The following is a 15,351-nucleotide window of genomic DNA, read 5'->3' on the forward strand; positions in this document are numbered from 1 at the left end:
TTTCATCAATTTGCGTAATGGGCTGTCTGAAGATTTTATTCAGATTTGCATAGAGCCGATAAAATATTCGGTTATTTACTTGAAATCAGGATATTATATTTCCAATCACAAAGAGCTAGTCAAAAAGTTAACTCAAATTTTAGTTTCATACTAATTTCTTTTATATATATATATATAGTAAACACTCGTAAAAGAAAGTATTTGTCCACTGATGAAATCGTGAAATATACTTTATACACTGATTCCAGTTATACGATACAGTCGAAATATCGATCTTAAATTAGCTTAATCAAAGTTTTAATACACATCTTTTCGAAGCAACATTGCTTTAACATCTCCAAATGCTGCTGCATAGTATAGAAAGGTTTGTAAGGAATATATTTTTGATCAATCTCGAGTATATTTTCGGAATTATTCTTGCTATTTTAATTTTAAATTCCGAGATATAAATATTTCGAGATTTAATCGAAACTTAGTATAAGGCTGTGATTACACGAATAAAGCTATTTCCTTTACTTCGGTAAGATGTTCGAATTTGTGGTACTGGTCTTACTCACGTTATTTAAAAATTTATTTATTAGATATACTTGTGCAATACGCAATATACATCATATTTATAGGCACAACCTTATTCTAAGCAAACATTTACGGTATTTGTATAAATCCATATGGAAACGTTTACCAAATCTGGCTTCTATACACAAGCGGTTTTTCAGTATTACAATCTTTTGGGAGTAGGCAGTGTTCTTTTTCTTTCAAGAGTTAGAAAATTCATTTCGATAAATCTCTTTATAAGTGAATGCCAGAGCTTATTCAGTCGAGAGAACTTGATTGAAAGCTACTTAATATTTACTCATAATTTAAATTTCACATATAATTAACCAGTTGTAGAAATTATATGTATATCACGCACAAGCTTATTTATGCGCAAAGATACTTATGTGTTGGCTCTTATTATGATATCTATCTAAAAAAAAAATAGATATCAAATGAACAGAGAAAAACAGCAATTGATTAGATAAGTCAGGATTAACTCTTCGACAAGTCTTCCATTGTTTCCTGCTCCATAGGTTCATCCTGTTGAAACGTCGATAGTGATTCTTCGTCGTCGACTTCCATTAATTCTGTAGATTCTTGTTCCTTTATACAAATTACACTTTCTATAACAGAAGGCTGATTTTCTTTTGTTGTAATACACACTGTTGTTTTATTATCTTGTGCAGTTAAACTATCTTGGTTTTCTGTTAACTTTTCATCTTTTAAAGATTGACAACTGATATTATCAGAGCTTTCTGTTATAGTAGGTGAAACAGGAGCAAATCTTTCAATTACAGATGTTTCTTTAGGATTTTCTATTGTACTTATTGGAAGTGATACCATAGATTCGACAAGAGCAACCTTGTCATTAGAAATTTCCATACCTTTTAAATTATCCGTGCTGAATTCAGGAACCTCTACTTCTTGTTCATTATCGTTGCTATTAAGAGATGTTACTCTAGGAACTGCTTCTATAACATTATCAGTAACTTCTGTATTCTCAGTTTTTTGGCTTATGGATTGGTCATGTATAAAACTTTCCTTGGAAGAAATCATCACAGACACCTCTTTAGAGTGTATCTCATTTTTCTCTGGTTTATATACTGCTTCACTGTTAGATACAATGACTGCGCTCATGCATTCATCTGATGTAACTGTACTATCTTTTTCTTCAAGTTCAGATTCAACGAATATTCCTGTTTTTGTGTTTTCATCGCTCTTGGAACGCAAATTTTCTTTGTCTGTATCTTCGAGAATAGACGTACTTTCTTCTTCTGATTTATTTGAAACTATTTTTTCAGCATTTACACTTTCAGTATTATTTGCCAAAGTGTCGGATCTCATATCGATGTCCCTTTGTAACAAACTTTCAGTTAATCTATTTTCATTACAAGACATTTCGTTTGAATCCATACATTCGGAATTCAATTTGTTCAACGCTGTTTCTTCGTTTTTCATGGAATGCCCGACTTCTTCCTCTTCCACGCTGATTATCGTCGATGGAATTGGTGCTTTCTCATCAGATTTACTATCCAAACACTTATTATCGTTATCAGATTCAAAGCGTTTTGCTTGAAAAGCAGCTTGTAAATTTCGCGTAGTATCTGTCGTCAACGGTATTACCGTTGCTACGACGGTTACTGTTGTTGTTGCCGCCGACGTTGTCGATGTTGTTGCCGTTGTTGCCGCTATCGTCGTCGTCGTTGTCGTCGTTGTTGTGGAACTCGCTGTTGTCGCTGCTTCAATTTCCTCATTTTCCATATCTAGATTGGGTTGAGAGTTAGTGTCCTCATTCATAATCGCCTCTGCTATATCAGTAGCACCCACAGACGAATCATTTGGGATCTTGTCATTGATAATCGTTCCAACAGCTGGTAGATTCTGCACAATCGGAACGGCAGATGCGTTTGGCGATATCGGTTCGTGCGACTGCGAAGTTAAATTCGATACGGAGGAGAACTCTGAAGCAGCGGAAATATAATTAGACGTTGCAATTTCTGTTCTAGAGGAGACTTGTTCTAGCTTCTCTCGAGTAGTGTCGTCCACAGTAAATACGCTTTTAGTCAAGGGAGAACTAACAGTGGGAACATCGCTATGCAGAAGAGGTGATTCATTTTCAGCAACAGTGTGCACACTGATGGTAACGGTTGAGGTACAGTCCTTCTCCCAATATTCCATCTCGACATCTTGCGAGGTTGGTTGTGCCGGTTGAGTTGTTTGCGGTGTCTGCGACGGCGGTGGTGACGACGATAGCTGTGACGGCGACAAGGACGGTGATGGCGAAGGAGGTGGTGGTGGCGGTTGCTGCTGCGTAACTGAGGTTGTATCCTCCTCGACAGACCCGTTTACCATACCGTCTCCCGTCTCACCGCGTCTAGCTATAGGTCCTGGCTCACGCGTTGAAACCACCAAGATGTTCTTCTCGATAGCACGCATGAATTTATCCACGCGATTGTACTCCTTACGCGGTGACGTCAGTAACTCGCATATCCGCTGAACGGTAAACGGTGCGTTGGCGAATGACTCCAATCTCTCGAGAAGAGTGCTCTTCATAGCGTCATAATTGAAGTGTTCCACGTTAGGACAGGTAGCGAATTCTAAATTGGGACAGTTCTCGTAAAAATCTGTCATTACACGAGTAAGCTTCTCCCTGAAGAGCGTTTTGATCAACGGCCATTGATAGACGGGATCGCCCGTCTTGGCGACCCAGCATAAATAATCCTCCAACTCCTGAGGAATCACTGTGGGACGCATCTTCTGGAACTCGTCGAGCGCCTGCAACACCTCCTCCAAATTTTCCATCTTCCCCGCCGCCGCCGACAACCTCCTCCGACAAATCTTCCTCGTTTTCTCTTAATTATCTCGATTACCTGTTGATGAAATTTGTTGCGTAAAATTCGAAAAATTTCGAAAGGAAATGCTCTACGTGAGAGAAACAACCAAAAATGCAAACTAGCAAACACACCGGCCACAAAACAGCAACAATGAGAACTACGGCGAGGAGGGAGAATGACAGTAGTGCCAACTGATGAGTCGTAATCTCAAACTCCAACCTCATTATGAAAAAGCGTTCGAACTAGTTTTATATTGGTTGTATCGTTAGCCCTAAGAAATTAACCAATCATAGTTGAATGTGACAAGAATACTCGAAAATGATTGGTTACAATGGCTGCGTTCAGCAGAGAAGCAAATCAGTGAGCGCTTAGTGATTCTTTACCGTGATTGGTTTCTGCACTTGGATCCAACAAAGATCTAAATGCAAGAACCAATCACAATAAAGAATCACTAAGCGCTCACTGATTTGCTTTCTTTGCTGAACGCAGCCAATATAACTTATGCTTTACGATACTATGGCCTCGTTTACACCGACATACTTTGATGCGCGTACTAAATACTACTCGCCAATCACATTCCATTCTTTAAAAGAATAGCTATGATTGGCTCATATAGTACGCGTATCAAGTGCTCGGTGTAAACAAAGCCAATGATACGATTAATATAAAATCGGCTCATACAACGTCAATGCATTACGTGCGACACAATAGCCAATCAATTTTAGATTTTTCTGTTAGACCAAAAGACTGATTGGTTAGCATATTTTCTTATTACAACATAATGCATCTTGTGAAAACAAATCACGAATTAAGATTGATTTACATGGAAATATATAACTGCGCACGCACACATCACATATGCGTGTGTGTATATATATGTATGCATGACGGATGCAAAAAAATTGCACGTCCAGTCTCTAATGTCCAATGCAAAAATAAAATTTGTTATACATTTTGATAAGTTTATTTGTTTTATATATATATACATTATACGATCATATGAATTTTAAATAGCTCTTTATATTATTAATTTAAATCGCTAATCGTGGATTTTATTCGTTTTAAGATGGTAGAAATTGCAGATTAATTTTTTGTATATCTTTGCAACATCCAAACACTGAACTTGTGAAATCATTAAATCGATTAAAAAAAAAAAAGAAAAGAAAAAGAGCAACACTCCAAAAAATAAATCTATAAAAAAGAAAGAGATAAATCTTAAAATTACTTTTTTCGAAAATATTTTCATAAAATAAATATTAAAAAATAGATTAAATATAAAAAAAAAATATAGATTTTTGCAAAATATATTTAATCTAAATAGGAGAAAATGTCTGTATTCTGTGTGTGTATTTATCTTAAAATTAAATATGCAATATTTTAGATATATATATATATATGTCAATACCTATACAGATTAATTTCAATATATTTCATAATTTTAAACTTTAATGAGACATATGATAAGATCATATAACATGTGAGTATACATAAAAACAATTAACAATGATAAAATAAATTTATATATATTATAAATATCTTAATATATCTTGATATGATAAATTATTGTTTTAGTAATCATATATATGTATGTAATAAATAAATATCTAAATAAATAAATAAACCGCACATTCGAAAATTACAAACATTCAATGTCAATACACAGTTTATACACACAAGTTTTATACACAAAGGCTAATATATATAATCAAGTAGATCTGTGATATATATATTAATAGTTAATATGTTCTCTGTAACTCCATAAATTTCTCCAGTGTTTCTTCCGAATGCACAATTTTTGGAATTGTTTCTTATAAATATAATATATATGAATAGCTGGATTATCTAACTTTTATAACTTTCCTCTAAAATATTAATAGCATTTAAAGTAATAATATCCTTAAGAACTCTGGTCAAAGTTATTAAGTATTTAACGATATTAACGTCATTAAGGATAATATTAACAATTATTTTTTTGAACAATGACAAAAGTACGATAAGTTATGGTTTGGTGATTGTATCAATAATGTAAGATTTGATTTACTTTCGTGCTTTTTCATTAAGAATGATTAAAATGAAATATTATATAAATTGACTATATTTATGTCCAAATTATTTGTAGATGTTGAAAATAAATTTCTCTACAAGTTTCTAAAGAAAATATTGAAAATTATATAGTGTTAAACTTGAGATGCTAGCTGAAAGTTTTAACTATTTAAGATCATAATTGTTGATCTTTATATTTAAAGGAATACATAAAATGATTTGAATTATTCCATATCTTTAACAGCAGCAAAATAAACCTGTATCATGTTGATCTAATATTTGTGCATGATACTGTACTAGTCTGACATATTATGTAACTTTTGTTTGGATAGACTTGTAATGATCAAAAGCTTAAGAACAATAATTGTATAAGTTCACTCTAAACAGATCTTTGAACTATCCCATAAATCTGTTTGTTACGATAGATTATTAATTTATAGGTTTCAATTAACATACATTTTGTAAATTAAGAGTTTTTTATAAACTTGGATCACTTAAACATCAACCACCATTTTCTTATGAATATCTGTATTACCAACAACCTAAAGAACAAACATATAATGTATAATACATATTCTGTAAAAAAGAAGGATAAATGTTTATTACTTACAGAACAAAATTCTTCAAAACTAATCCTGCCATCTTCATCTTTATCAGCAAATAAAATTGTCTTATCAACAATTTGCTGCAACTGTGTATCTTTCAAGTTATTGCCTACCATCATCTTCAAGACTTGAAAAAGCTCTCCATTACTTATATAACCATCATTATCCATATCATAAATTCTAAATGCAAATCGTAATTTGCTTTCTTTGTCACCCTGTATATTAATAATTTATATAACTCTATTTGTATATATAAGCATATAACAAAATTATTTATAAAAAAAAGAAATCCTACCTTAACACTGAATTGAGATACTCCATGAATAAACTCTTTAAAATCTACTTCTCCATTACCATCAGCATCAAATATGTCAATAACACGTTGCACCAATGGATTTTGTTGTAACTCGGGTAAAGACATAAATTCATCAATGCTAAGAGCCCCGCTGTTATCCAAGTCTAGTTTCCGAAATCTTTTTCCCAATCTTCTAATCTCATCTACGTCAACTAAAGCAACCATATTTAATATAAAATATGTGTATATATAAATTTTAAAAATTTAGCTGTAATGTACAAATAAATATATATATATATATATATATGTATGTATTTTTAAAGATATTAAATTATATATATGTAAAGTACAAATACTACGTATTCTAATAATTATATTTATCTGAAGGTCTTAAATACAAAACACTATGGCATAAAAAGATATAAAAAGATCAGGTTACTTTAAGATATTTCAATTCACAATATTTTTTTTACAACTTACAGTTTGAACAAAGTTCCATAGGCAGCGAACTTTCATTACCCTGCAAAATAAATAATTTTTAAGTGTTTTGTTTATATACGCGTATGAAGGATACTTTATAAATATAAATTGCTCTAAAATGATTTTTGCCAGAGAATCTCGCGCGGGTTATTGTAAAAAAAATATACAAGATAGTTTTTTGCACGGAAAAATTATGCCGACTCATATTTTAACGATGCACTTGATTACCATTTTGAATTAGTTTTGTGAATCTGTCGAAAAAATTCTTCGGAAATAACAATATTTTCTAGCGGATAGGCTGAGTGGAGCTAATAACACAATTGCCGTAAAGGGATGCTGCGAGCTGCTGCGAGCGTATCGACGTTTTGCCTGTTTTTCCCGTGTTGCTCAATTATCGCCTGTTGTGGACCAACATTATGGTACCATTTTTAACTGTCACTCTCAACTATGAAATCATACTTCTGTGTCAATCTCTTGTTTCGTGACTAAAAGCCAGAGATTTTAAGGTGCGTTTTCACTTAAGAGCGCGCCATGAATTTAATAACCAATCAAAACATTCTATTTTCAGAAAGAAACCTTCTCTCTGACCATACACAGTTAATTGTACTTGTGTATTGTGCAATAGGCTTTACGACAAAGTTGGAATCTTTGATGTATTATGCGACCCAGTCACATGATCATCCGCCATGTTTTTGTAAAAAAGCGCGCTATTCAAAAATATGACGGAATATAATATGAATATAATATGACGGAAAAAAGAGTTTACAAATTTGTTGGCTGTATAAATTATAACATATTGATTAAGAGATTATAGCACTTTTTATTTAATTTATTAATTTTTTATTTAGAGTATGTTACTTAGAGATTTATAATGAAAAACTCAATGATCTCTTAAAGCCCATATCAGACTATTGCTATAGAAAATAAAATTTTTTATTGCGCAATTTATCGGTTTGAAAGTAATTTTAATCCATTAATGAGATTTTTATGATTAAAATGATACCAAACACGACATAAATCGGATAATATTTAATTAAAAAGATAATCGTAATTATGATTATTGATTAATTAAAATTATCTGATTTATATGTCGTGTTTGCATATAAAATTAAAAAGTTTTAATACACAAACGTTCTTTTTCTTTTTCCATATCTTTCTAAATAAATAGGTAGATAAATAGATAGATAGCTAGACAATGAAACATATGTAAATAGATAAGCAGCTAAATGGACAGGCAGATAGATAGATAGACGGAGTTTTATTTTATAATATATATAAAACTATTTATCATATCTATTGTCCTTTCTATTTAATATGCTGTATTTTTATTGCTTATAATTGATCTTAAAATATAGTGTATAAGTTAAATATGTGCGAATATTATATTTTATGTAATATCTTATATCAATACTATAAATTTTGATACGAAAATATTAGATAAATATGATATTTTATAATACATGTTGACATTATGTATTGTTGTTATAAACGTATATATGTGGATGATGTTCGATGACTGCTATATCTTTTTCGAGTTGTTGCAATTCGCGCTCCATTTTCGCTTTCTTTTGCGCTTTTGGTAGCGTATCGGCGAGAAATGGCAATCTTTGAAATTGCCTCATCGCTTCCTCCCATTTTTTCTTCATTCCCTGTTTCCGAATGTAAATGAATTATCGATTACTTTTGTAATTAATTGGAATTTTGTGAGATTACATAAGTCTAAATTAGACACCTATACCTACGTCTAATAATATTTTCCGTTCCTCTTTGTCAATGTATCGACATGACGATATTTTTGACATTTTATCTTTATCGAAATCACGTTGTTCGATCGTTTCAGTTTCTACATCGGCTTTCGTATCAATAAATTGCGGTACTTTTCCATAATTCTGAAGAAAAATGTGACTTTCAAAATAGTGTCGAGATAAAAGTGCAAAATAATTGCAGTGTGTAAAGAAACAGTGAAAGGAAAACTAAAGCGAAGTTAAAGTGAAAATAATTTTTTTATATTTATAAAATATATATACTCTTATTATATACTTTTTTATGCACATAAATTGGAAGTAATCCGCTGTTTCTTAAATCATTTGTATTGCCATAACGAGTATCGACGAATCGTTGTTTCGGTTCTACAGGATAGGAACGTTTTACGCGAAGGATATTGTGTTTAACAAAATTCTTTTCTCGTGTAACAAACGATTTCTTTGGAAAATCCATCATCTACCGAATTGTGTTCTTTATGTTTACATGCCTTTGCCGTAGAAAAAAAAGAATATAGTGAGAGGCATATGTATGTTTGTTCCGTTTTACATTTTCTACACTGAGTGTAGAAAGTGCAAAAACGTGACAGATCTAGTGACCAATAGGGATAAAGAAATCTTTGCTCCTTTTGTCCCGATTGGTCAATCAAAAGATACTCCATTTTGATGGGTTGATTTTCGAACGTCACCCAGATGTAACATGACATATGACACATGACGTATCACGCTTGCGCGGATCAGTTCTAGAAATTTCCACGAATGGAAAAAGCGCTGTTGCTCGTTGCAAATTCGGTATTTGGTGTTGGTCGTTTTCGCTACTGTGTGACGCGTAGTGGAAAATCCACTTTCTATTGATCGCTGAAGTGAATTTTCCGAATCTCGAGCACGAATTCTCGAAAGCATCCAGCAAAATGTCTTTGTTCGGGTCATTTATGGATGATGATATTTTCAATATTTTCGGGTAAGCTTCATTGGGATTTCTCTCGAATATATATATATATATATATATATATATATATATATATATATATATATATATATATATATATATGTGTGTGTAATATTCCAGAGGTTGTGGTTTCCTTTTCTCTCTTTCTCTCCCATTTGGAGAGCAATAGGTCGAACAATCCTGTCCGAAAGAGAAAGATCGAGAAAAAAAGAGATACATTTATTATTAATATATATTTATGACTTGTTTTGCTTTGTTTGCTTGAAAATAAATTACCTTTGTCAGAGACATAGCATTTTTTTAAAACAACAGATTATTATTTGTGTGAGATAGATTGTGTGTTTTATAAAAGCTATGGAGTTCAATATACTTACAATATAAATACAATATAATTATTTTTGTACTAATTTTTTTGCCATATAAGAACGTGAGATGATTAACTTCAACTGATGATATTATGAATAATGCTGTACCAAACAACATTTACATACAACGTTCTTGTTAATAATTATGAAAGATACGTTTGACATTTCTTATAAAATTGTATTCAACGAATAGATTTCATTTTTATTAAATAAGTATGTATAATGCAATAAATATATAAATTAGTAATTATTTTTATTTGACATATATCTACTTAATAGATATATATCTAATCTCATAAATATGTGTATATTTGAAAGTATTAAATATTAAATTAATCAAACTATTTATTCATTTGTTTATATAAATGTATAGCTTAGATTTAAATTTATCAAAAATTTTTTATGTCAGAATCTCAAATCCATATACAATCAAAATAACGTAGAGATATATCTAAAAGATATATTTTTTCATATTTAAAAAATATATAGACATGTTAAAATATTTAAATCATTATTGGGAGAGAAAGAAAGAGAAAGAGAGGAAATATATTGACATTATTTTTCTATGAAATAACTACTAAAATAAAAAAAAGTAAAATAGAAGAAGAAAATATATTAATTTTTTAAAATAGATTGTCCTATGATATATATTAATAAAATATTAATTGTATTGTAATTATTTTTGTATAATTTGCACTGAGATTTGCAAAAAAAAGAGAAAAGATCAGTTTATTTAAAAAATATAACATATAGATGTAGCATTTTAGTAACATAACATTTAATAAATATTAACAACATTATTAATTGACAAATTATATATAATTATTATTAAAAGATTATATATATGTCAAATAAAAATAATTAATTACTTTCCTTAATTCATATAAATATAATTGATATCAATTAAAAGTTTCTATAGCAATCTATGTTATGTCATTTGTTTTCTTTTGTATCTTTTGTATCGTTTCTCTGATAAATTTGATATGTTTTAAAACAAATATATTATTAAAACAACAATATATAAATTATTATGTTATTTATATTTGAATTAAAAAATCTGAAAGTTACAACATGAATTTTGAAATTGTTGTTTATTATCAACAGTTCTTCCATGCATACTATGAGGCAAATGAATACCATGATGAACTCTATGTTTCGCGATCCATTTGAAATGATGGAACAAAATATGCTGCATCATGGAAGGCCATCTCATAATGATATGTCACTCGCCTTGTTTAATCCACATTTTGGAAGATTTGATTTTGTAAGTATAATTCTAAATACTTAATTAACACATTGCCATGGGCTAATTAATAATATAATCATGAATTAAAATTATCTCTTACTATTATTAATTCTTAGAACAACATGGCACCTGATGGAAATTGTCATTCGTTTATGAGCCAATCTGTTATGACTATGTCCAATGGTCCTGATGGGCGTCCACAAGTTTATCAGGAAACTATGTCCACCAGAATGGCACCTGGTGGCATAAAAGAAACTAAACAAACAGTAAGTGATTCTCGTACTGGAACAAGAAAAATGGCTATTGGCCATCACATTGGTGAGAGAGCACATATCCTTGAAAGAGAACGTAATATTCAAGGGGATGAGGAAGAACGACAAGAATTTATCAATCTTGACGAAGGTAATTTTTCTTTAATCTCAAAAATTATAAAAATAACTGATACAAAGAAAGAAATAGAGAGAAATTTTTCTGTTCTACATTATATACATTTTTATTTATTATAGATGAGGCAGATTCTTTTAATCGCGAATGGGAATCACGTACACGACGTATACATGCTGCAATTGATAATGGAAATTCAGCTAGAGGTGTCAGTAACAGCAGGCACCGACCAGAGCCAAGACAATTGGCCTTACCATCTACCACAGATCCATCAGCAAGGTTAGTTTTTTAAATTTAAAACACTAAAGCATATAGGGTGCGTTTAGAGAAATACTATTAGCGTTAAAAGCGTCGTTCTATCTTACTTATTGAAAGTTGAATAATAATGGTATCTTCTCAAACTCAGCATATATATATTATTATGAAATATATATATATATTTTTTTTAAGCTAATAATTTAATAAACAAAATGGACATTATAAGATTTAATAAAATTTGATTATATATATACTTTTTTTTCAAGGTAAAAATACCATACATTTATTTTTATTATGTTTGCAAATAATAAGATTGTATGATATATATCTTTTTAAATATATTTCTTACTTTATATATTTTCATCATTATTATTCTTAATAATATCTTTCATATTGACATGTACACAAAAATACTATTTTATCGCATTCTAAAAGAAAAACTAGTGTAATTGAGAATTATTTAATAATTAATATTGACAGTTTCATACATTTATAAATTTAGATTAATTTAAAATAATAATCTACAAATAATAACTGACTGTCCTTATTTATATTATTTATTATATTATATATTATCAAATTTTATTAAATCTTATAATGCCAACTTTGTTCATTGAATTATTAGCTTTAAAGATAATTCATTAAACAATGTATAAAAGTAGTATAGATAATAGTAGTACAAATTTGATATTTGCACAGTAGATATAAAAAATAATAGATAAGCATGTCAGAAAATAAATAGAAACAGAGTATTTTATCAGTGGTCATGTGCTTTTGGAAACACTTTCCATTCTCTTTTTCTGTGTTTGCAGCTTTGAAATAGATATATGCATGTCTGCTTTTAATATGTACTATAAAAGCATGGATGTTTTTATATTGCAACATTTATTTTTACACTTTTTTTACGCTTTTTTTCTCTTTTTTTATACATATATACTTTCTATTATTTTATATAATAGAACATTTTTTAAATTTATGGGAAAAACAAAAATTTGTATCTCTTCATAATGTAAATTGTATTGTTACTTAGTTATCTTATTAGTTTCCTTTGTTGATACTTTGTTTATATTGGCCTTGTTGTCATGTACTTGTAGTCGACATTCTAATAAAAGTACAAGATGGATACCCACTACTAGACGTGCTATAAGGGCCTTAAATCCTTCCAAAGTAAAAAATGCATCTCCTTCTACACGGTAAGTTTAATTTCTATCAATTTCTGTCATTATTACTTGCTGCATTAAAGATTAAAGCTTGCAATTTTTGTCTTTAAAAGCATGTTTTTGGAAAAGCGAAAATAGTGATTTACTTTCATTTAACTTAAAAATCAAATCTTTTTTTTATAAGTACATATCTTACCATCTAAAATCAAGGAAGAAAAATACAATGCTTATAATGCTTATATTAGATAAACGACAGTGCTTTATATGTGTGTGTGTGACTCTAATAATTATAATAATAATATTATAATAATATTTTATATATATATATATACTTCACTATTGCTCTATTAATGAGTGACATTATTTTTTAAAATTAAATTTTAAAAATATATATATATATATACTTCACTATTGCTCTATTAATGAGTGACATCATTTTTTAAAATTAAATTTTATAAGTAATAGATATCTTATAAATATTATTTTCAAAAATATAATTTTTTAAATTAAAATTTTAAGTCAATTTTTTAACATATCTTAAGAATATTATTAGTTTTGTTTCACAATTTCATAAGATTTTCATAAATTTCATATAAATTTCTAACAAGATATTTATATTATTACAGTAAAAAATGCACGATTTTAACAGCATCTTTATTATTGTTTTTATTGTTATATATTGTTATTTATTATTATTACTTTTAGTGTTGGTTTTATTTTTTATATAGTATATGGTATACTATGGTTTTAATCATATTTAAATTACAGTGTGTCATATGGAATGCATAATTCATAATGTAATAAATCTATTAAGATTGATATAGAATATACCATCTTGTGTGTGTATTACAGGTACAGCCGCAAATATTAATAAGTTAAAAGCATAGTATATACAGCAGTGACACTTGTGCAACGTAAGTACGTTGCCTTTTGTTCTATTATTTATTATTTATTTTGTTTGTTTTAATTTTACTTTTGGTATTAATCTGTAATTACACTGTTTAACTTATTCTGATTAATAATATCTTTAATATTATGGTTTATACGAGAATGTTTATACATACGTATATCACAATTTTTGAAATAAAAGCAATCAATTTTATTATATGACAGAATAGAAAAAAAATGTTAATTATTATATACAACTTTTTTCACCATCAGATTATATGTATAATGATTCTAAAATGATGACAGGATGAAACTGAAATGAATATTAATAGACATTAATCAAATATAATAATAGGGTAGTTGTATATAACTGCATTAATTTTCTTGTATATACTATATATATGAATCAATCATAATATTCAATAATACATATGACATATTTTATTATTAAATAGTTTCCAATATTGATAAATAGTTTTAACAAATGCTGTACTTTTCTCACTTGGCTTGCAAACATATTCTTGAAATGTCATTTATGTGGAATAGTATATATATATCCTTTTTTTTTTATCTTTAAGCAGCAATGATGTAATTGGCAGAACATATAATAGCAATTTTATCTTATTAAGAGCATGATTTGCTTATTTAGCTTTTTTTCTTATCTTTTTTTTTGCACATAAAAGTTGTACAAATCTTCAATAATAATTTTCTGTCATTAAAGAATATTCATGCTTCAGCTTTCTATTTAGACTTGTCTCTCTTCGATTTTTATATAAAAATATATCAAGGCGTTAATTTGTTATATGTTTATAGCTTCAAGCCTCCAGAAACTGCAACGTCTTTGAGAACTGAAGGATTGTCGGCATCACCGTCTGCATCCGGATCTCGAAAACGCGAGCATAAACCAGATAGACAAGTTAGTAATAAGCGTCACCAAGCTGTATCCGATAGTGACGACTAGAATATCTCAACCTAGTATTTGCAACATACTTTATCTGCAACATATTTTATCTGCAACATACTTTATCTGCAACATACCTATAATAAAATCTCATGTAACAGAATTTAAAGTAAACAAATTAGGAATATTTTGTTCTTTTTTTTTTTGTAATTATTAACATTCTGAGAAAATTCTCCATTTATTTTTTTCTACAGCTTTCTGTTCTCTCATTCTCTTGTATAATATTAATATTTTATAATCATTTAATAAATAGCTGCAATAAAATTCTTTAAGTAACTTTATTTTATGAATATTTATTCAAATAGATTTGTAAGTGTTTAATTTTAATTTCATTTATGTGTTTCATTATATATAAAAATGATAAAAAAATAAAAATGTGTAGAAAAAAAATAAATTTTCCTTTTGCTTATAAAAAAAATATTAAAGAAGACTATATAGAGCAATTCTTTCAAATGTATTCTATTTTTTAAAAATGTTTATTAGGTTATGTCAAGATGTACACGAGATATGGATATAGTAAAAAAAAAAATAAGAAAATAATATCTACAGATAGTTATAAAGTTTTGTTAGATTTAATTTCTGAGAT

General features: G+C 28.8%; 4 protein-coding genes across 6 annotated transcripts; 1 reads left to right on the forward strand and 3 right to left on the reverse strand.

The window, feature by feature from the left end:
• Nucleotides 1-3,584, reverse strand: LOC140667540 (uncharacterized). Its single transcript, XM_072895595.1, has 2 exons — nucleotides 3,503-3,584; nucleotides 1-3,407 (listed from the first exon to the last, which is right to left on the reverse strand). The coding sequence occupies exon 2, from the start codon at nucleotides 3,337-3,339 to the stop codon at nucleotides 1,030-1,032; it is 2,310 nt and encodes a 769-aa protein (XP_072751696.1). The 5' UTR covers nucleotides 3,340-3,407; nucleotides 3,503-3,584; the 3' UTR covers nucleotides 1-1,029.
• A 1,195-nt stretch (nucleotides 3,585-4,779) lies between these two features.
• On the reverse strand, nucleotides 4,780-7,181 carry LOC140667542 (calcineurin subunit B type 2). The gene is made up of 5 exons (XM_072895599.1): nucleotides 7,023-7,181; nucleotides 6,795-6,834; nucleotides 6,315-6,526; nucleotides 6,025-6,234; nucleotides 4,780-5,956 (listed from the first exon to the last, which is right to left on the reverse strand). Exons 1-5 carry the CDS (start codon nucleotides 7,023-7,025, stop codon nucleotides 5,909-5,911), a joined length of 513 nt encoding a protein of 170 aa, XP_072751700.1. The 5' UTR covers nucleotides 7,026-7,181; the 3' UTR covers nucleotides 4,780-5,908.
• A 972-nt stretch (nucleotides 7,182-8,153) lies between these two features.
• Nucleotides 8,154-9,156, reverse strand: LOC140667550 (enkurin-like). The gene is made up of 3 exons (XM_072895612.1): nucleotides 8,835-9,156; nucleotides 8,537-8,683; nucleotides 8,154-8,443 (listed from the first exon to the last, which is right to left on the reverse strand). The coding sequence occupies exons 1-3, from the start codon at nucleotides 9,012-9,014 to the stop codon at nucleotides 8,264-8,266; spliced, it is 507 nt and encodes a 168-aa protein (XP_072751713.1). The 5' UTR covers nucleotides 9,015-9,156; the 3' UTR covers nucleotides 8,154-8,263.
• Nucleotides 9,157-9,299: 143 nt separating this feature from the next.
• On the forward strand, nucleotides 9,300-14,892 carry Mlf (myeloid leukemia factor). Of its 3 annotated transcripts, XM_072895610.1 has the most exons (7): nucleotides 9,303-9,515; nucleotides 10,973-11,132; nucleotides 11,231-11,516; nucleotides 11,621-11,777; nucleotides 12,851-12,949; nucleotides 13,769-13,830; nucleotides 14,618-14,761. In XM_072895610.1, the coding sequence occupies exons 1-6, from the start codon at nucleotides 9,466-9,468 to the stop codon at nucleotides 13,785-13,787; spliced, it is 771 nt and encodes a 256-aa protein (XP_072751711.1). In that variant the 5' UTR covers nucleotides 9,303-9,465; the 3' UTR covers nucleotides 13,788-13,830; nucleotides 14,618-14,761. The 3 variants fall into 3 exon arrangements, with proteins under 3 accessions (XP_072751710.1, XP_072751711.1, XP_072751709.1); XM_072895608.1 differs by lacking the exon at nucleotides 13,769-13,830 and having other exon boundaries at nucleotides 14,618-14,892; XM_072895609.1 differs by lacking the exons at nucleotides 12,851-12,949; nucleotides 13,769-13,830 and having other exon boundaries at nucleotides 9,300-9,515; nucleotides 14,618-14,892.
• Nucleotides 14,893-15,351: the final 459 nt, after the last annotated feature.

This window comes from Anoplolepis gracilipes, chromosome 7 (genome assembly GCF_047496725.1).
Source record: "Anoplolepis gracilipes chromosome 7, ASM4749672v1, whole genome shotgun sequence".
In the NCBI taxonomy this organism is placed as follows: Eukaryota; Metazoa; Arthropoda; class Insecta; order Hymenoptera; family Formicidae; genus Anoplolepis; species Anoplolepis gracilipes.

Bases quoted from the DNA above. Each gene is read 5' to 3' on its own strand.
- LOC140667540 (XM_072895595.1), bottom strand. From the start codon at position 3,339: ATGGAAAATTTGGAGGAGGTGTTGCAGGCGCTCGACGAGTTCCAGAAG.
- LOC140667542 (XM_072895599.1), bottom strand. The intron at 6,527-6,794 runs GTAAGTTGTAAA...TGGTTGCTTTAG, and splicing joins TATGGAACTTTGTTCAAACT to TTGACGTAGATGAGATTAGA. The intron at 5,957-6,024 runs GTAAGTAATAAA...TTTGTTCTTTAG, and splicing joins GTTTTGAAGAATTTTGTTCT to GTTGTTGGTAATACAGATAT.
- LOC140667550 (XM_072895612.1), bottom strand. From the start codon at position 9,014: ATGATGGATTTTCCAAAGAAATCGTTTGTTACACGAGAAAAGAATTTT. The intron at 8,684-8,834 runs GTATATAATAAG...ATTTTTCTTCAG, and splicing joins CAATTTATGTGCATAAAAAA to AATTATGGAAAAGTACCGCA. The intron at 8,444-8,536 runs GTAGGTATAGGT...ATTCGGAAACAG, and splicing joins AACGGAAAATATTATTAGAC to GGAATGAAGAAAAAATGGGA.
- Mlf (XM_072895608.1), top strand. From the start codon at position 9,466: ATGTCTTTGTTCGGGTCATTTATGGATGATGATATTTTCAATATTTTC. The intron at 9,516-10,972 runs GTAAGCTTCATT...TATTATCAACAG, and splicing joins GATATTTTCAATATTTTCGG to TTCTTCCATGCATACTATGA. The intron at 12,950-14,617 runs GTAAGTTTAATT...ATATGTTTATAG, and splicing joins AATGCATCTCCTTCTACACG to CTTCAAGCCTCCAGAAACTG.